This window comes from Nycticebus coucang, chromosome 9 (genome assembly GCF_027406575.1).
Source record: "Nycticebus coucang isolate mNycCou1 chromosome 9, mNycCou1.pri, whole genome shotgun sequence".
Lineage (NCBI taxonomy): Eukaryota > Metazoa > Chordata > Mammalia > Primates > Lorisidae > Nycticebus > Nycticebus coucang.
In genome coordinates, this window is record NC_069788.1 from 61,694,872 (window position 1) to 61,715,313 (window position 20,442).

At 40.6% G+C, this 20,442-nt stretch overlaps 1 protein-coding gene across 6 annotated transcripts in view; it reads left to right on the plus strand.

The window, feature by feature from the left end:
• Positions 1–20,442, plus strand: part of KIF13A (kinesin family member 13A) — a 234,457-nt gene that overhangs the window by 179,872 nt on the left and 34,143 nt on the right. For all 6 annotated transcript variants that reach the window (XM_053603550.1, XM_053603551.1, XM_053603552.1 and 3 more), the window contains 8 exons: positions 6,379–6,541; positions 8,242–8,382; positions 9,072–9,221; positions 10,730–10,891; positions 12,553–12,726; positions 15,089–15,240; positions 16,739–16,871; positions 17,062–17,208. In XM_053603550.1, the coding sequence (XP_053459525.1) occupies positions 6,379–6,541; positions 8,242–8,382; positions 9,072–9,221; positions 10,730–10,891; positions 12,553–12,726; positions 15,089–15,240; positions 16,739–16,871; positions 17,062–17,208 (1,222 nt within the window). The remainder of the gene's footprint in view (positions 1–6,378; positions 6,542–8,241; positions 8,383–9,071; positions 9,222–10,729; positions 10,892–12,552; positions 12,727–15,088; positions 15,241–16,738; positions 16,872–17,061; positions 17,209–20,442) is intronic.

Below are 20,442 nucleotides of genomic sequence, written 5' to 3' on the forward strand. Positions count from 1 at the left end.
GGGACTCATGAAGCATATTGAAGGGGGACAAACCTGGCAGAGGAGGAAATCTCAGTCCCATATCTGAGTGGTTAGCACTTAGATTTTCCTTTCAAAGGTATTGTCTGCTGTTAAGTATGTTTACCATGATGTTAGCTATTAAAGGACCCCTCACCCTTTATCGTCAGTAAAAATAGCACCAAGTTAAAAAGCTTAGACTGGTAAGTATCGAAATACAAAAAGTTTGAATAATTCTTTAACACAGAAGCATTTTTTCTTATTTTTTAATTTCCCCTACTTTTGATTCTATGGAAATGCTACTTCAGTGCTAAGAAATCTACTAAATGTGACTTTTTTTAAATTAATACTTTCTGGGGTGGCGCCTGTGGCTCAAAGGAGTACGGTGCCAGCCCCATCTGCCGGAGGTGGCGGGTTCAAACCCAGCCCCAGCCAAAAACAGCAAAAAAAAAAAAAAAAATTAATATTTTCTGGTCAAGCACAGTGGCTCACACCTGTAATTCTCACCCCCTCAGAGGCCAACATGGGAGGATCACTTGAGCTCAGGAGTTAGAGACCAGCCTGAGCAAAGTGAGACCCCATCTCTACTAAAAATAGAAAAACTAGCCAGGTTGCTGCTATTGCTTATAGTCTCAGCTATTCCAGAGGCTGAGGCAAGAGGATCACTTGAACCCAAGAGTTGAGGTTGCCGTGAGCTACAGTGATGCCATGGCACTCTACCAAGGGCTACAGAGTAAGACTGTCTCAAAAAAATAAAAAACGAAATAAAATTTATGCTTTCTAGTATTTATGTCAGAATTCTTAAAGGAGGTAGTAGTGAAGGAAATAGTAATAACAATAACCATCACAATAAAAACAATAAATCAACTTCCGCTGTGTTCTTACTGCAGTCTAGGCATGAGGCTAATTTTATTTGACACTCCCAGCAGTACTCTGTCATAGGAAGTATATCAATATCTTGTGGATTGGGCAGGTTAAGTGTCCTGCCTTAATCACCCATCTAGTAAGTTAAAAGCTATACTTTAAATCCACATCTATCTACAGTTCCACTAATAATCCCTATGTTAAAAAAGCACATAATAAGGCCAGATGCCGTGGCTCACACCTGTAATCCTAGCGCTCTGGGAGGCCGAGGTGGATTGATTGTCTGAGCTTAGGAGTTTGAAAACAGCCTAAACAAGAGCAAGACTCTCTTTCTACTAAAAATAGAAAAACTAGCTGGGAGTTGTTACAGGTGCCTTGTAGTCTCAGCTACTCAGGAGGCTGAGGCAAGAGGGTCACTTGAGCCCAAGAATTTGAGGTTCCTGTGAGCTGTGATGCCAGGGCACTCTACCCAGAGCACAGAGTGAGATTCTGTCTCAAAAACAAATAACAAACAAACAAAAAAAAACATATAACAATAGTAAAGAAAGCAGCACCTGACATTTATGGAACATTTGCCATGTGCCAAGCACTAAGTGCTTTAGATATGTGCCTCTTATCTTCCCAACCGCTACCATGTTCACTCCTGTTTTACACATGAGGAAACTGAGGCAGAGAGGTGAAATGACTTACCCGAGGTCATGTAGGTCTCTGGGCAATGGGATCGAAGCCAGGCTGACTGACTGTAGAGCTCCTGCCTAACTCTCACATCACATTGCACCTGTCACTTGCAGTGAGAGGCTGAACGTGAACCTCATCCAGGAAAGGCGCCCTCAGAGGAGAAAGGGGAGCCCTGTGCTGCATTAAAGGGCTTCCCATAGTAATGCACTTGTTTGTGCTAAATGGAAGAGTTGAATACATTTTCCTCAGGAGCTACCTGCTCATCTGTCTGGATATCATGCTCATACCATGTTATGCTTTATACTTTACTATGCCCAGGAGAAACAAAGGTTATCAGATGGGGCTTTTTCTGAAGAGCTGCCTTTTCCTCATTTACCATGCGGTAGTGCTTTACTCCAAGCAGCGGGTGTTGAAAGTAATTGGTACAAGCATACACATTTACTTCCTTCCTCTTTACTAAAGAATATAAACAATAAAAGCAAAAATATCTGATGGAAAAGGTGGGTTGCTCTTAATTATAATGTTTTTCAGTTAACTAGCTAAAAGTATTTTTTCACTTCCTTTAATTCCAGATTGATTCGCTTTGGGACTGAAAATCTTCAAAAAAAAAAAGAAAAAAGAAAAGCCTATAGTCCCAGCTATTCCTGAGGCTAATGCAGGATTGCTTGAGTACAGAAGTTTAAGGCTGTAGTGAGCTATGATCCCATCTGGGGATAGCCCACTGTACTGCAGCCTACGTAACATAGCAAAACTTTGCCTCTAAAATTAAAAAAAAAAAAAAGTGGTTTGGGCAGCACATGTGGCTCCGTGTGTAGGGCACTGGCCCCATGTACCGAGGGTGGCAGGTTTGAACCTGGCCCCGGCCAAACTGCAACCAAAAACAAAATTTTTTTGTTTTAAAAAGAGTAGAGAGGCTCGGCACCTGTAGCTCAAGCCGCTAAGGCTCCAGCCACATACACCAGAGCTGACAGGTTCAAATCCAGCCCGGGCCTCCCAAACAACAATGACAACTATAACCAAAAAATAGCTGGGCATTGTGGCGGACACCTGTAGTCCGAGCTACTTGGGAGGCTGAGGCAAGAGAATCACTTAAGCCTAGGAGTTGGAAATGGCTGTGAGCTGTAATGCCACGGTCTTCTACCCAGGTTGATAGCTAGAGGCTCTGTCTCTAAAAAAATAAAAATAAATAAAAAGAGTAGAGGGAATGTTTTGGGAATGTCAATCAAAGAGATAAGACAGTTGCAATATTGATTTCATCAGGTTTCCCTGGATAAAGTTAAGATTCCATTAAGAATGGGCAGTTACAAAGAAGCTGAGATTCATATCTAAGTAAATGTTGATGGGTTGTGAAATAATGAAGGATTCTTACCTACATAAATGTTGATGGGCTGAGAATCAAGTGTATGAAGAGCTGAGAATTACAAAGAAAGCTACAGATCTCATTTATTCTCTCTGTACACTTAGGATGTAGTATGGAGCAGGATATGAATGAGTGAAAAATTAAATAATAGTAAATTAAAAAACAGTTTCATTAACAATAGGAAGTGTTATAATTATGTAGTTATTTATTTGTTGTCTATTTCCTCTCTTGGAAAATAAGTCCTGGGGACAGGGAATCCATTTCACTCAGTGCCTAGAATGGTGCTGTCTGTCACAGGGTAGGTGCTCAGTAAACAGTGTGTATCGATTGTGTGACTGTACTGAGGAGGCAAACAAGTGCATGATTGCCCCGGGGCCAGAGTACTCAGTAAGTTTGGACGTGGTTCAGTGGAGGAGGGAGATTCCCCAGTGAAGCTGAGTCTTCTGCAGGGATTTTCGCGTCAAGTGCATTTGAAAGGTGGAGTTGACTAGGCAGAGAAAGCAGAACATTTTGGGTGGGTTGGTGTGAACAGATGGGAGGCAGTGGAAAAAAGTAGGATGTATTTAGGGGAATATGACTGTTTTGTGTAGTCTAAAAGGTGATTTCTGGAAGAGCCAGGAGAATTAAGTCCAAAACCAGTAGATAGGGAGGTTTTGTGGGAGGGCTGCAGACTGGAGTGTTTGGGATTTATCATCCTATGAGAGATAAGCAGGATCCCTGCAAGGTCCTGAGCTGAGCGGTGGGCTGAGGAAGGCAGGGGTTGATAAGCCTGTCTTGGTGGGGAATAAGCAGAGCCTGGGTATGAGATTATTGGGAGACTAGGAGAGACCTGGGCCAGGGGTGTGAGAAAACAAAGACAGAGACTTAGGAGGTGCTGCAAAGGAAATGTCAACAAGCTTCCTTTCTGGGTATTGTGGAAAAAAGTGACTGAGCTGACTGAACGAGTCTAAGCCTGGAAAAATGGTAATCTCATTTTGAAAAACTATTGTCTTTACATTAGCATCGTCACAGTGTGCCGGTTGTGTCATCTCTGTGGTGACAAGAAAGGAATAGAGATTTGGATGTTCCAAACTCATCATGTCCCATGAAGCCTGGGCAGGCTGTGCACAAATGGCAGAAAAGAGAAGCTGCGTAAGGCACAGAGCAATCGCTAGGCTAGGCTGGCTTTACCATTGACCCTAGATTCAAGTGTGAAATCCAGAAGTGCTCTTTTCCTTCATTCATTGGGCCTTTTTTTTTTTTTTTTAATATCCGTTGGTAGGCCATGCATTGGCCAGGATGCAAACAAAAGAGACATGGTGGGTACTTACAGCCTAGTAGGGGAGACAGATATTGGCCAAATAATTATGCAAGTAAATGAAAAGTTGTAACTACCACAAATGCTATGGAGACTAAAGACATGGAACTGAGAGAACATTTAATAGAGTTTTGACCAAGTCAAGCTGTTGCTTTTTGTCAGCAAGTGCTATTAAACGGAGAGTTGAAAAAATAATTCCTATTGCTCCAGAAGTGCCTTATCATGGTGTGACTCTTAACCAACTGAAGAAATCACAGCACTTTTTTCTAACTCCAGGTCTTTCTCACCTGCCCGCCCCTCTCCACCCTGCCTTCACGCAGCACACGAAAGTTGTATTCATCAGTTCTTTTTCCCAAAGCATTCCTTTATTGGTTTATTTATATCCTCAAAGCAAAATCTGGTAGTTTTCAAATGTTACATAATTTAAAACCTGGTTGGTTGGGCATAGTGGTTCATACCTGTAATCCTGGCACTTTGGGAGGCTAAGGTGGGAGGATTCCTTGAGCCTAGGAGTTTAAGGCTACAGTAAGCTAAGGTCAAGAGGTGAGGAGTTATACCCAAAAGACCAAAAGTCACAATATAACAAAGATATCTGTACCAGAATGTTCATTGCAGCCCAATTCATAATCACTAAGTCATGGAAGAAGCCCAAGTGTCCATCGACCCACGAATGGACTAGCAAATTGTGGTACATGTATACCATGGAATATTATGCAGCCTTAAAGAAAGACGGAGACTTTACCTCTTTCATGTTTACATGGATGGAGCTGGAAGATATTCTTCTTAGCAAAGTATCTCAGGAGTGGAAGAAAAAATATCCAATGTACTCAGCTCTGCTATGAAGCTAAATTATAGCTTTCATGTGAAGGCTATAACCCAACTATAGCACAAGACTATGGGGAAAGGGCCAAGGAAGAGGGGAGGTTTTGGTGGAGGGAGGGTAATGGGTGGGGCCACATCTACAGTGCATCTTAGAATGGGTACAGGTGAAACTTACTAAAGGCGGAATACAAATGCCTACATGCAGTAACTAAGAAAATGCCATGAAGGCTACGTTGAACAGTTTGATGAGAATATTTCAGATTGTATATGAAACCCGCACGTTGTACCCCTTGATAGCACTAATGTACACAGCTATGATTTAACAATAAAAAAATAAATAAATAAAGAGGTGAGGAGTTAAAAGACCAACCTGAGCAAAGTAGCAAGACTCTGTTTTGCTGTGAAAAATTAGCTGGGAGTGGTGGCTTACATCTGTAGTCTCAGCTATTGAGGGGGTTGAGACAGGAGGATCACTTGAGCCCCCAGGAATTTGAGGCTTCCATGAGCTATAATCTTAGCACTGCACTCATGCCTAGGCAAAGGTAAAACACTGTCTTAATAAAGGAAGGAAAGAAAGAAGGGAGGGTGGAAGGGAGGAAGGGAATCTAGTTTTTAGTTAAGTTGCTCCACAATTCATATAGCCCCACACATAACCCTGTCCGGCAAAGGCAAAACACTAGATAGATAGATAGATAGATAGATAGACGCTATCTTCATAAATAAGGAAATAGATAAGTAAATAAAACCTGTTTTTTAGTTAGATTGCTCTACAATTCACACCCCACATATATACACCCCCTCCAGGCAAGGGCAAGATGCTATCTTCATAAATAAAGAAATAAAACCTAGTTTTTTTTTGGGGGGGGGGTTTGTTTGTTTGTTTTTTGTAGTTTTGGGCCGGGGCTGGGTTTGAACCCGCCACCTCCGGCATATGGGGTTGGTGCCCTACTCCTTTGAGTCACAGGCACCACCCTATAAAACCTGGTTTTTAGTGAAGTTGCTCTGCAGTTCACCCTACAGACACAGTCTCCCATCAGTGGTTCTCAACAGGTAACCCATCTGGGCAGGAAGGAAGGATAAGTGGTCTGGTAAAATAGGTTGAAAAATTTTTCCACTAAGACTAACTCACTATCAATGTCTTAACACAAATTAAGTAAATGAGGTGAGGGATATATTAACTAGTGTGATGTAAGCATTCCAAATTGTGTACAAAATCAGCACATGTACCCTATAAATGCATTAATATACACATGATCTATGTGTTTATGACTTAATTAAAAAAAAAGAAGCCTAACTCACTTGGAAATATGATTGCAGTTTTCTTTCCGATTTTCTTATTTCCTTTTCTGTGATACCCCAGGGACGAACTCTTCCGACAAAGCCTGGCAAAGCTGCGAGAGCAGCTCGTGAAAGCGAACACCTTGGTGAGGGAAGCGAACTTCTTAGCTGAAGAAATGAGCAAGCTTACTGATTACCAAGTGACTCTTCAGATCCCTGCCACAAACCTCAGTGCCAATAGAAAGGTAAAAATTTTCTTACGGGGGCTGCGCCTGTGGCTCAGTCTGTAGGGCGCCGGCCCCATATACCGAGGGTGGCGGGTTCAAACCCAGCCCCTGCCAAACCGCAACAAAAAAATAGCTGGGCATTGTGGCGGGCGCCTGTAGTCCCAGCTACTCGGGAGGCTGAGGCAAGAGAATCACATAAGCCCAAGAGCTGGAGGTTGCTGTGAGCCGTGTGATGCACAGCACTCTACCCAGGGCGGTACAGTGAGACTCTGTCTCTACAAAAAAAAAAAAACTTTCTTATGGGAAGTCAGAGGGATGTACAGTAGTTAATACTACAAAATGAAATCGAAAATCTGAAAAGCACCCATGAGGAGAACCTGACAGGAGCCTGAGGTGTTTATTCTTTTTAAGATTTCCTGTGGAGGGCGGCGCCTGTGGCTCAGTGAGTAGGGCACCGGCCCCATATGCCGAGGGTGGCGGGTTCAAACCCAGCCCCGGCCAAACTGCAACAACAACAAAAAAATAGCCGGGCGTTGTGGCGGGCGCCTGTAGTCCCAGCTGCTTGGGAGGCTGAGGCAAGAGAATCCCGTAAGCCCAAGAGTTAGAGGTTGCTGTGAGCCGTGTGACGCCACGGCACTCTACCCGAGGGCAGTATAGTGAGACTCTGTCTCTACAAAAAAAAAAAAAAAAAAAAAAGATTTCCTGTGGAGAGGGGCTCAGTAAGCTCCCGCCTATCAGGTACCATCTAGAGTTATGTGGTGCACTGTAGACTTTACAAATGTGAATAATGTAACCTACTCGTATGTACCTTCATATTAACCCAAATTAAAAAAAAAGAATTCCTTTATATACCTTCCTGGGTAAGAATACCATGTAATGGACACCCTTAGATATGTTAAAAGCAGAATATACAGGATTTTGGTAGCTGAAAGACTTGGTAATTTTTAAATGCTTTCTTTAAAACAATGAAACTAGAAATATGTCTAAGTAATCCTGCCTTCTTTTCTTTGCATATAAATACCTTGTTCTGAAAGGAGGGATATGTGTATGTTTGTTATACTACTTTTAAAAGAATGAATTCTACAAGAAAGGAAGATTTTTTTTAATGATACATAGCTTTACGTACACAGTTTTGCAGGCATTTTGAAATTCCCTGTCATTTCAACTTTAAGAATTTTTCTTCTAGAGAGACACTTTGAAGAAAATAGTTTTCATCCATTCATTTTTCACCCCAGGAAGCAAACTAAAAAGTGAACCAGGGAATATCTTTATCAGTTGTGCTGGGTTTTAGTCTTTTGACTAAAAGTAGCCTCTGTAATAGCAAAAATTTGGAACAGCACAATCGAATAATTAGTCAGATGTGTAGTAGCCCACAGGATGGATTGCCATGTTACCATTAAAAATCGTGTTTTTAAAAACTAATGACACCAGAAAAATGAGCACATTGTAAAAATGGGAGATGATTTGGATATAAAATTATAAATTATTGTTAATAATTATTGTAAAATTATTATGATTAAACCAAAAAGTGTATCCATGAGTCTATGTAGAAGATGTGTAGAAAAGAAACGAGAATATTTCCTAGGTAGTAGAATTTTATCTTTTTTTATATATTTATGTGTTTTGCAAAGTTACTATTTACTACCGTATACATATTACTTTAGTAATAAAAAAAAGTTGTAACAACGTTCATTGGGTTTGTTTTCCTTCCTGTGCAGAGAGGTGCAATAGTGAGTGAGCCAGCCATCCAAGTGAGAAGGAAAGGGAAGAGCACCCAAGTTTGGACCATTGAGAAGCTGGAGAATAAATTAATTGATATGAGAGACCTTTATCAAGAATGGAAGGAAAAAGTTCCTGAGGTAAAAGAGAAAAGGTTAAGGAGTTTCGATTCTGTTAAAAGCAGAGAACATAGTGATTTCACCATCAGAACACACACACACACACACACACACATTTATATTAGGAAAATATACACTGATATATTAGGAAAATAAAGTTGGATCAGTAATATAACATGGGATCCCCACACAGATGGAAACTGAAGGAAGAAAACATAGATTCACATTCTTATTTGGCTTCATTTTTACTACATTTCAAGTGAAATGAAGTGAATCAAGTAAATTTATGCCGTTTTGCCAGTGTTGTGAAAAATCAGCTTGGCTGAAGCCAACATGAATTTTGTATTTGTTAGCGTATGTCCCGATGCCTCTACCTGTGATCATGGCTGAGGAAATTGCTGAGAGTAATGTCAGTGTGTATAATCCATTTTGTCCACATTAGTAATGGAAAAGAAGACTAGGCAAAGGGAATGAAATGAAAAGAGCTGCAGGTAAAGTGTGATAGGCCCTCAAGGCAGGAGCTCTCACACAAGTGTCACTTAGTTCCCCAACAGACAAGCCCCTCCCGTGCTAATTTTGTTGTATTTATGTGACATTCTAATTTTCTCTTTACTGGGATAGATGCCGTCTATCCAATTTTTAAAGTTTTAAATAATATGATTTAAGTTTTTTTCCCATTTTCCCACCCACTGGCCCCTCCTATTACTCAGGCAAAGAGACTCTACGGGAAACGGGGTGACCCTTTCTATGAAGCCCAAGAGAATCACAACCTCATTGGGGTGGCTAATGTGTTCTTGGAATGCCTCTTCTGTGATGTGAAACTTCAGTATGCAGTTCCTATCATCAGCCAGCAGGGGGAGGTAAGGACAGGCCAGCTTTGGAGAATGCTGGTGGTTTAAGGTTTGTGGTTTGTGTTTGTGATTGTTTTCATTCAATTTAAGCAATATTCTTGAAGTAAGATCAAGAAACTAGGGTACATAGTCAGAGTCTGGGTTCTTTTTTCTCTACTAATAATTGAAATTCTAAGTAGAACATTATTGACATTATTACTAGAAGCAATGAGAATTAAGTCACATCTCTAAAAGATTATAACACATATATATTTGTGATTTATAAGTTTTTTCTTTGTTTTCATCAAATTAAAAATCTTTTGAAGTTTTTTTTAATTAAAAATCCTTTAGAAACTAGATTCAGTTGTGTGCCCTGTACTGATTTCTCTTTTGAAAGGTAATCTCATACCTTTGTGATACATTCTGGTTCCTTCCTGGCTCCAGAGTAGACTTTAAAAGATGGTAGAACTAATAGAAGGTGGATCTGGGCTACCTTTAAAAGCAGCCTTCACTACTTGAGATGACAGCAACATGACCAGATCATGTGTGGCCTTCAAAACGGCAGTTATCACAACCTTAAACTGTGTGATGAAGGGTAACCCAAGCGATCAGAACATACCAAGAATGCAAATTTCAGGACAGTTCTCATAGTCTAATGCAGTTCCCTGCAAGCAGCTTTTAGAGAAATACTGTTAAACTGGCTTCTATCCAGACAGGCCCACAACAGTGAGAGGGAATAACAGTTTAGAAAGAGCTGGTTCCTCATATCTGCATGGCTTTGTGTGTGCTATTCCTCCTGGACCAGGTCTGATGGCACCACTTCACAGAGCCCTCTTCATCCTCTTCCCAGCTGCAGCCCAAATACATGCCCATTCTCTACTTCATGACCCCAGGGACCTTGTCTGTTTGCTTTGCTGTTGTAAACAGTGCTTAGCACAATTCCTGGCACAACTGATTTTGGGGAATTATTTGCTGAGGGGATAAATTGGTCGCATATCAACCTGCACATATCTCTGTTACAGCAATTGGTCTATATCGGTTGTTATGGGTTTTTGACTGTTACTGGGGTTTGACTCCCTTTGACTGTGAATCCTCTGACAGCGGAACCCGTGTCCTTAACCTAGTATCCCATGAGACTAGCTGTCTGATCAGATAAATAAGTGAGTGGATAATTCATCAAATGAATATGTGAGTGAGCATCCAAACAGATGTGGAAAGCAGATGACTCCAGGTGGAACATGATAGCTGCCTTTAAGCCGTTCCTAGGCTGTCCTGTAGAAGAAGGGCAAGTCTGAGGATGACTCCAGAGGCCGTGGCAGGAAGGAAAATTTGGTTCAAATCATGGAAGGACGACTGCAGAGGAAAGTGGTAGAGTGGACTGGCTCTCTGAGTGAGGGGCTCCCATTACTCAGAGGGAGTTCCTGACCAAGGAACAGCTGCCAGGCTGTCCCCAGGGCTGCTGGAGAGTGAGTTTCTATCTCAGGTCACTGCTGCCCGTGGATGCTTTAACTGCAGGGTACCTCGGTTCCTTCACGCAGGTGGCAGGGCGTCTCCATGTGGAAGTGATGCGAGTTACAGGAGCTGTTCCAGAGCGTGTGGTGGAGGATGACTCTTCAGAGAACTCCAGTGAAAGTGGGAGCCTTGAGGTCGTAGATAGCAGCGGGGAAATCATTCACCGAGTCAAAAAACTGACATGCCGGGTAAGAGGACAGAGATGGGGAGGCTCACAAATGACCCTTTCCATGTAAAACCATTTTATAGAAAAACTTATGAGAGGCTTTCATCCAGTATAGTAAAAATTGAATTTCGTGACAACAAATACAATGACGGACAATGCTTTTTTTAGAAGTACAGCACACTCTCCAGTGATATCAGATTTCAAAAGTATCTATGTATTTGGCACTCAAAGAGCATATGTTGCTTAGTGAATTTTGTTTTTCTAGTTTAAAGGTTGGGTCTATATCAAAAACTCAGTTATTAGATGTCAAATGAATAACTGATTTATTGATTTAATTGCTTACTCTTTTAAAATTTATTTATTGTATTTATTTTATTTATTTATTTATTTATTTATTTATTCATTTATTTTGAGACACAGCCTCACTATGTTGCCCAGGCAAGTGTGCCATGGCCTCAGTCTAGCTCGCAGTAACCTCAAATTCCTGGGTTCAAGCGATCCTCCTGCCTCAGCCTCCCAAGCAGCTGGGACTATGAGGCGTTCTCCACAACACCCAGCTAATTTTTTTCTATTTTTAGTAGACATAGGGTCTTGCTCCTGAGCTCAAAAGATCCTCTCACCTTAGCCTCTCAGAGTGCTAGGATTATGGGTGTGAGCCACTGCACCCAACCATTTAATTGCTTACTCTTAAATTTGAGGTGGCTAAAATAAGAAAAGAATGTTTAATACATTCTTCTTAGTAAATAAAGTATCGCAAGAATGGAATGATGAATATCCAATGTACTCCATACTAATGTGAAATCAATGTATAAATAATTACATGTTCCTAAGAATAATAAAACACTATTATAGTCCAGTTGGGGGGTAGAGGGAAGCAGGGGAGGGGGGAGGATATATGGCAGGGGGAGGATGTACGGCAGAGGGAGGGAGGGCATGAGGTGGAATCTCACCTAATGTACACATGTGAGGGTATATAACACGCCCCCTGGGTGAGGGGCTCGTCTACAAATGGAACTTTGCCCTGGAAGTGAGAACAATGTAACCTAAATATTGTACCCTCATATTAATTTGAATAAAGATTAAAAAAATAAAATACCTATGATATCCTAGCACTTTGGGAGGCTGAGGCAGGTGGATTGCCTGAGCTCAGGAGTTTGAAACTAACCTCAGGGGCGGCACCTGTGGCTTAGTGAGTAGGGCGCCAGCCCCATATGCCGAGGGTGGCGGATTCAAACCCAGCCCCGGCCAAACTGCAACAACAAAAAAAAATAGCTGGGCGTTGTGGTGGACACCTGTATTCCCAGCTGCTTGGGAGGCTGAGGCAAGAAAATCGCGTAAGCCCAAGAGTTAGAGGTTGCTGTGAGCCGTGTGACGCCACGGCACTCTACCCGAGGGCGGTACAGTTAGACTCTGTCTCTACAAAAAAAAACAACTAACCTCAGCAAAAAGTGAGACCCTATCTCTACTAAAAATAGAAAAACTGAGGCAAGAGGATTGCTTGAGCCCAAGAGTTGGAAGTTGCTATGAGCTATGATCCCATGGCACTCTAGCGAGGGTGACAGCTTAAGACTCTGTCTCAAAAAAAATAATAAAAAAAAAATACCTGTGATTAAAAAAAAAAAGAAAAGAATGTTCAATTTTTTCTTTATAGGAATTTTCTTTTCATTGTTTAAATTTCTTCAGGTAAAAATTAAAGAGGCTACTGGGCTGCCCCTAAACCTCTCCAATTTCGTCTTCTGTCAATATACATTCTGGGACCAGTGTGAGTCTACGGTGGCTGCCCCCGTGGTAGACCCAGAGGTGCCTTCACCACAGTCCAAGGATGCCCAGTACACAGTGACCTTCTCCCACTGTAAGGTACAGACAACTGTTACAAAGCAAGCTATGTGAGGGCAGCAGAATTGGGTGCAGTTCAAAAATCTGTTTTCCTCGAGAATTTTTTTTAAACGTAATACATTTATTAGACCTTTTAACCTCAAAAAGATACTTTATTATAAATTCAAATAATTTAGAAATATTTAAAATTAAAATCTGAAAGGACTGTACCAGCAATCTTATTTCCCAGAGGTGTAACCCACCAATAAATAACAGTTTGCTACGTATTTTAATAAACTATTTTCTATGCTCTGCAACTTTCATATGTATGTGATAAACGTATATATACACACACAAATGGATGTGGGTATATGTTTTTATGTCATGCACACCTAACCTCTTTTAAAACATTATACAGTAATGGGATCACATTGTACATATTGCAGAATTGTGGGCCTCTTAGCATGTAGGTTGCTGTAGATATTTCTCATTCTTTTGAATATAACATAGCATTCCAACATGCCATATGAGTTTCTAAAGAAAATATAAAATGAGAAAGGTGAATTTGTGGTGAATATTGTTGGGCCTACCTTGAAACATCACGCCCCCTTCCTGACTTTCATATGGGACTATCAGCAAGTCATTTCAGAAAGACCAACTCTGTTTTCTCTGTAATTTTGCTTTTCCATGAATAATTCTTCATAGATACTTAAGACCTTTTCTTTGTAAGTTGTGCCTTTTCTTTTTGATTCTACACTTAGAAAACAAATCCATATCATCACCTATAAAAATTTCACATAGGTAAAGAATGTTAAATATTTTTTTCTGAAAACAAATACCCTACATTCTTTACTATATTCTCCGATCTGTTTCTCAAAATCTTTATTAATTTGTTTTGTTCTCTAAAAATTCTTTTAAGTATTTTCCATCTTTTGAATACACAAAGCCACTTATTTACAAAGATATCTGAATTTTATGTATTTATTTATTTATTTTGAGACAAGAGTCTCTAGCTATTGCCTTGGGTAGAGTGCTGTGACGTCACAGCTCACGCAACCTCAAACTCTTGGGCTTGAGTGATTCTCTTGCCTCAGCATCCTAAGTAGCTGAGGCTACAGGCGCCTGCCACAACGCCCAGCTATGTTGTTGTTGTTGTTGTTGTTGTTGAGTTTTCATTATTGTTTTAGCTGGCCCAGGCCAGGTTTGAACCTGCCAGCCTCGGTGTATGTGTCCAGCACCCTACAAACTGAGCTACGGGCACTGCCACAATATCTGAATTTTAGGTGCATCCTGATTAACAACTGTTTTCATAAATACTATTCCCCTCCGCATGCACACAAAAATAATAATAAAAATAAATACTAGTCCCAGAACCCCTGGGTTCACTATGTGACCTTGGAGTTTTTCATCTCTAGAAGGTGTAGATTATACTTGATCATTAAGTTTCTTCTTATAAAATTCTGAATCTGTCTCCAAATAAAACAAGTATAAAAGTAGATAGTGTAAGGTTAAATCAGTATAGCACAACTATTTCTAGAAATTGGAGACATGGAGACATCGGCACTTGAGATGGCCCTGAGAAGCCAATGGAAAGAAAATTAGCCTGCTCCCCTGCCTACTGTGCTGTCCTGGGTGGTTTGCACCCTTCTCAGTCAAGTCACTATTTATTTCCTCACAGTCGTCGGTTTGTGTCATAGACTGAGGAATTGGGGTGGGAGAACTTAAGAGCTTAGCGTCATGAAAATAATCCTATAGAAGTTAATTCTTTTCTTAGTCTCTTAAACCATAGCAAGGAATGATTTGTTGAATTACTCATTGCCAGCTAAAAGGCAGAATGGTAGTGCGGGCCTGAGGTGAACCAAGCCTCAGAGAATGCAGATGCAGCTTGGTTCCCCTATTTAATGAAAGAAAGCGGATAGATTAAATTACCTCACAATTCCCTTTCCAGATTTATATTCTGTCATTCTTCATGGCTTCCTATAAAACGGAAGAGATGGGGGCAGCGCCTGTGGCTCAGTGAGCAGGGCGCCAGCCCCATATATCAAGGGTGGTGGGTTCAAACCCGGCCTCGGCCAAACTGCAACCAAAAAATAGCCAGGTGTTGTGGCGGGCGCCTGTAGTCCCAGCTGCTCGGGAGGCTGAGGCAAGAGAATCACGTAAGCCCAAGAGCTGGAGGTTGCTGTGAGCCATGTGACGTCAAGGCACTCTACCGAGGGCGGTACAGTGAGACTCTGTCTCTAAAAAAAAAAAAAACCAAAAAACAGAAGAGATGGGTTTAAGGTTGAGATAAGGCTGATGTACTCCAAAGTAAATCAATGCACAGTTGAAAGCTCAAAAAGAAGTTTCACAGACTCTCTTCAATGGATAATTCTTCCTATGTTTTCCTTCCTCCCGCTTACCCCAGGACTATGTGGTGAATGTAACAGAAGAATTCTTGGAGTTCATTTCAGATGGAGCACTGGCAATTGAAGTGTGGGGCCACCGCTGTGCTGGAAATGGTAGCTCCATCTGGGAGGTTGATTCTCTTCACGCTAAGACAAGAACACTGCATGACAGGTTTGTACTTGGGTATGAGCTTTAGACACAGAGTCAAGACTAGCACTTGGACCATGATTAATAATGCAGGCTCTGAACCCTGGGGCTGCGGCTGTTACTTTGGACAGGTTACTTAATCTCTTTGAGCCTATTTCCTCCTTTGAAATATGAAAATGATAATATAAATTATCAGGAAAAAATTCAGCAGAGAAAGGTAAGTCCTGTCAACAAACGAGATGAAGACAACTGCGTTATCAGTATGGAAAAAAAATCAACCTTGATCTTTATTTAACACTGTACATAAAAATTAAATTTGAGATAGAGCATAACCTTAAATGCAAAAGTTTAAATTGTAAAGCTTATAGAAAAAGACATGATTTTGAGATAGTCACACATTCTGAGAAAGGCCACAGAAAGCACTAACCATAGAAGACAAAATATTTTTAAATTGGACTTAATCAAAATTAAAAGCATGTGCTCATCAAAAGACATCATTATGGGCCAGGTGCGGTGTCTCACACCTGTAATCCTAGCACTCTGGGAGGCCGAGGCAGGTGGATTGGCTGACCTCACGTGTCTGAGACCAGCTTGAGCAAGAGTGAGATACTGTCTCTACTAAAAATAGAAAAACTAGCCAGGCATGCTTCTGGATGCTTGAGGCCAATCTCAGCTGCTTGGGAGGCTTTAAGCAAGAGGATCACATGAGCCCAAGAGTCTGAGGTTGCCGTGAGCTGATGGTGCCATAGCACTCTATCCGGGTGATAGGGGAGAAAAGGACATCATTATGAAAGTAAATAGGCAAGCCACAATCTGGGGGGCAAATTGGCACTTTCTCATAAAGTCGGTCATTCATCTCTTCTTTGACCCAACAATCCTCCTAAGTATTTACTCAGGAAAAATGAAAACTTAAGTGCACAGATTTCTACACAGTGTTCATGGCAGCTTTATTCATGGTATCCCAAATTGCACACAACCCAGATGTCCTTCGTTGGGTGACTAGATAAACAAATTGATACTAGTCATAAATAGGATATTACTCAGCATTCAAAGAAAAGAACTATTGGTATTCATTTGGATGAATCTCAGAAACATTATGGAGAGTGAAAGAAGCCAGATACAGTGGAGTACATACCCCATGATTCCATCGATATGAAGTTCCAGAACGGGCAAACCAAGACTCGCTGAGTTACACAGCTGCCACAGTATGTAGGGATCATATGGGAGAGAGGTGAACAAACTTTCTGAGGTGGCACTGGGGCAGGTTACACGGGTATATGCATTTGCCATAACTCACTGAACCCTTATGCTCGAGATCTGGACATTTCACTGAATATGAGTTAATAAATCAAAGGAACGGGTACCACAGAATTGTTTTGAGAGTTAACTAAGGAAATAATTTGTGATGTACATGGCACAGGGCCTGACACATAGCAGGTGCCCAGTAAATGGCAGCTTACTACTATTACAAATAGTGTCCCCAGACAATGACGTCATTGCTTGTTGGGGTGTGGTTTTGCAGGTGGAACGAGGTGACTCGAAGAATAGAAATGTGGATCTCCATATTAGAATTGAATGAGTTAGGGGAGTATGCTGCAGTGGAACTTCACCAGGCAAAAGATGTCAACACGGGAGGCATCTTCCAACTCAGACAGGTACTGAGTGTGTTTGGGGTTTGTGTGTGTGTGTGTGTTTCTTTTCTTTCTGTTTCTCTGTTACAATTTCTGGAAATTTTTTAACTATCTGTATCTTTGTTCCCTAATGCTCCTTTCTTCCTTCATCCCCATCTGCCATTCCTCCCATCATCATTCCTGGCACCCGTATCCCCTGTGTCCCCCTCTACAGGGTCATTCCCGTAGAGTGCAAGTCACAGTAAAACCCGTCCAGCAGTCAGGGACACTGCCACTGATGGTTGAAGCCATCTTGTCAGTATCCATCGGCTGCGTAACTGCCAGGTCCACCAAACTCCAAAGAGGACTGGACAGCTACCAGGTAAGACAAAAAGACTTGAAATAATACTGAGCAAAGTTTGGTTAATACAGAAGTAAAGGAGTTGATGATCTATGATGAGGATCTCTTTGGAAATATAACAGAACTCTTTGCATTAACTATGTGTGTTCTCCCAATTCACATTTCCACCCATTTCCTTTTTTCTAGCTTTAAAATACTATGTTTGCTTAGCATTGATTATTAATAATTTTATTTATAAACACATCTTTTTTTGTTGTTTTTGGTTTTTTTGTGTTTTTTTGTTTCGTTGTTTTCTTTGTTTTTTTTATTGTTGAATCATAGCTATGTATATTAGTGCAATCAAGGGGTACAATGTGCTGGTTTCATAGGCAATCTGAAATAGTCTCATCAAACTGTTCAACGTAGCCTTCATGGCATTTTCTTAGTTATTATATGTAGACATTTGTATTCTGCATTTAGTAAGTTTTGCCTGTACCCATTCTAAGATGCACCGTAGGTGTGGCCCCACCCATTACCCTCCCTCCACCCTAACCTCCCCTTCCCCTTCCCCTCCCTTGGACCTTTCCCCATGTTCTTGTGCTATAGTTGGGTCATAGCCTTCATGTGAAAGATATAAATTAGCTTCATAGTAGGGCTGAGTACATTGGATACTTTTTCTTTCATTCCTGAGATACTTTGCTAAGAAGAATATGTTCCAGCTCCATCCATGTAAACATGAAAGAGGTAAAGTCTCCATCTTTCTTTAAGGCTGCATAATATTCCATGGTATACATGTACCACAATTTGCTAGACCATTCATGGGTCGATGGGTACTTGGGCTTCTTCCATGACTTAGCAATTATGAATTGGGTTGCAATAAACATTCTGGTACAGATGTCTTTGTTATATTGTGTTATATTTTTGGTCTTCTGGGTATATACCTAGTAAAGGAATTCTAGGATCGAATGGCAGGTCTATTTTTAGGTCTCTAAGTATTCTCCAAACATCCTTCCAGAAGGAACGTATTAGTGTGCATTCCCACCAGCAGTGTAGAAGTGTGACCTTTTCTCCACATCCACGCCAACATCTCTGGTTTTGGGATTTTGTTATGTGGGCTACTCTTACTGGAGTTAGGTGATATCTCAAAGTAGTTTTGATTTGCATTTCTCTGATGATTAAGGATGATGAGCCTTTTTTCATGTGTCTATAGATCGTGCGTCTGTCTCCTTTAGAGAAGTTTCTCTTCAAGTCCTTTGCCCACCCTGAGATGGGATCACTTCTTCTTTCCTTGCTAATACATTTGAGTTCTCTGTGGATTCTGGTTATTAAACCTTTATCAGAGGTATAACCTGCAAATATTTCCTCCCATTCTGAGGGCCGTCTGCTTGCTTTACTTACTATGTTCTTGGCTGTGCAGAAGCTTTTTAGTTTGATCAGATCCCAGTGATGTATTTTTGATACTGCTTCAGTTGCCTGGGGCATCCTCCTCATAAAGTATTCACCCAGGCCGATTCCTTCAAGAGTTTTCTCTGCACTTTCTTCAAGTATTTTTATGGTCTCATGTCTTAAGTTGAAATCTTCTATCTAGTGAGAGTCTATCTTAGTTAATGGTGAAAGGTGTGGGTCCAGTTTTAGTCTTTTATAGATCACCAGCCAGTTTACCCAGCACCATTTGTTAAATAGGGAATCTTTTCCCCACTGAATGTTTTTAATTGGCTTGTCAAAGATCAAATAATGGTAAGTGGCTGGATTCATCTCTTGGTTCTCTATTCTGTTCCAGACATCTACTTCTCTGTTTCTGTGCCAGTACCATGCTGTTTTGATCACTATCGATTTATAGTACAGTCTCAGGTCTGGTAGCGTGATTCCTCCTGCTTTGTTTTTATTGCTGAGTAATGTTTTGGCTATTCAGGCTTTTTTCTGATTCCATACAAAACAAAGTATTATTTTCTCAAGATCTTTAAAATATGACAATGGAGCTTTAATAGGAATTGCATTAAAATTATATATTGCTTTGGGTAGTATAGACATTTTAACAATGTTGATTCTTCCCAGCCATGAGCATGGTATGTTTTTCCATTTGTTAACATCTTCAGCTATTTCTTTTCTTAAAGTTTCATAGTTCTCTTTGTAGAGATCTTTCACGTCCTTTGTTAGGTATACTCCCAAATATTTCATCTTCTTTGGCACTACTGTGAAAGGAATAGAGTCCTTGACTGTTTTTTTTTCGGCTTGGCTATTGTGGGTATATATAAAAGCTACAGATTTATGGGTGTTGATTTTGTAGCCTGAGACATTGCTGTATTCCTTGATCACTTCTAAAAATTTTGTAGTAGAATCCCTAGTGTTTTCCAGATATACCATCATGCCATCTGCAAAGAGTGAAAGTTTGATCTCTTCTGACCCTATGTGGATACCCTTTATCGCCTTTTCTTCCCTAATTGCGGTGGCTAAAACTTCCATTACAATGTTAAGAGCAATGGAGACAATGGGCAACCTTGCCTGGTTCCTGATCTAAGTGGAAATGATTTCAATTTCACTCCATTCGATACGATATTGGCTGTGGGTTTGCTGTACGTGGCCTCTATTAGTTTAAGAAATGTCCCTTCTATACCAATTTTCTTAAGTGCTCTGATCATGAAGGGATGCTGGATATTATCAAAAGCTTTTTCTGCATTAATTGAGAGAATCATATGGTCTTTATTTTTTAGGTTTTTTTTTATGTGCTGAATTACATTTATAGATTTACGTATGTTGAACTAGCCTTGAGACCCTGGGATAAATCCCACTTGGTCATGGTGTATAATTTTTTTTTGATGTGTTGTTGGATTCTGTTTGTTAGGATCTTATTGAATATTTTTGCATCAATATTCATTAGTGATATTGGCCTATAATTTTCTTTTCTTGTTGGGTCTTTCCCTGGTTTAGGGATCAAGGTGATGTTAGCTTCATAGGATGTGTTAGGTAGTATTCCTTCTTTTTCTATATTTTGGAAGAGGTTTCGTAATATAAGTACTACTTCTTTAAAGGTTTCGTAGAATTCTGATGTAAAGGCATCTGGTCCTGGGCTTTTCTTTTTAGGGAGATTTTGTACAGTTGATGCTATTTCAGAACTTGGTATAGGACTGTTCAACATTTCCACTTTGTTCTGGCAAAGTCTTGGTAGGTGGTATACTTCCAAGTATTGGTCGATTTCTTTCAATTTTCTTATTTCTGAGTAGAGTTTCTTGTAATATTCATTCAGGATTTTTTGAATTTCTGAGGGGTCTGTTGTTA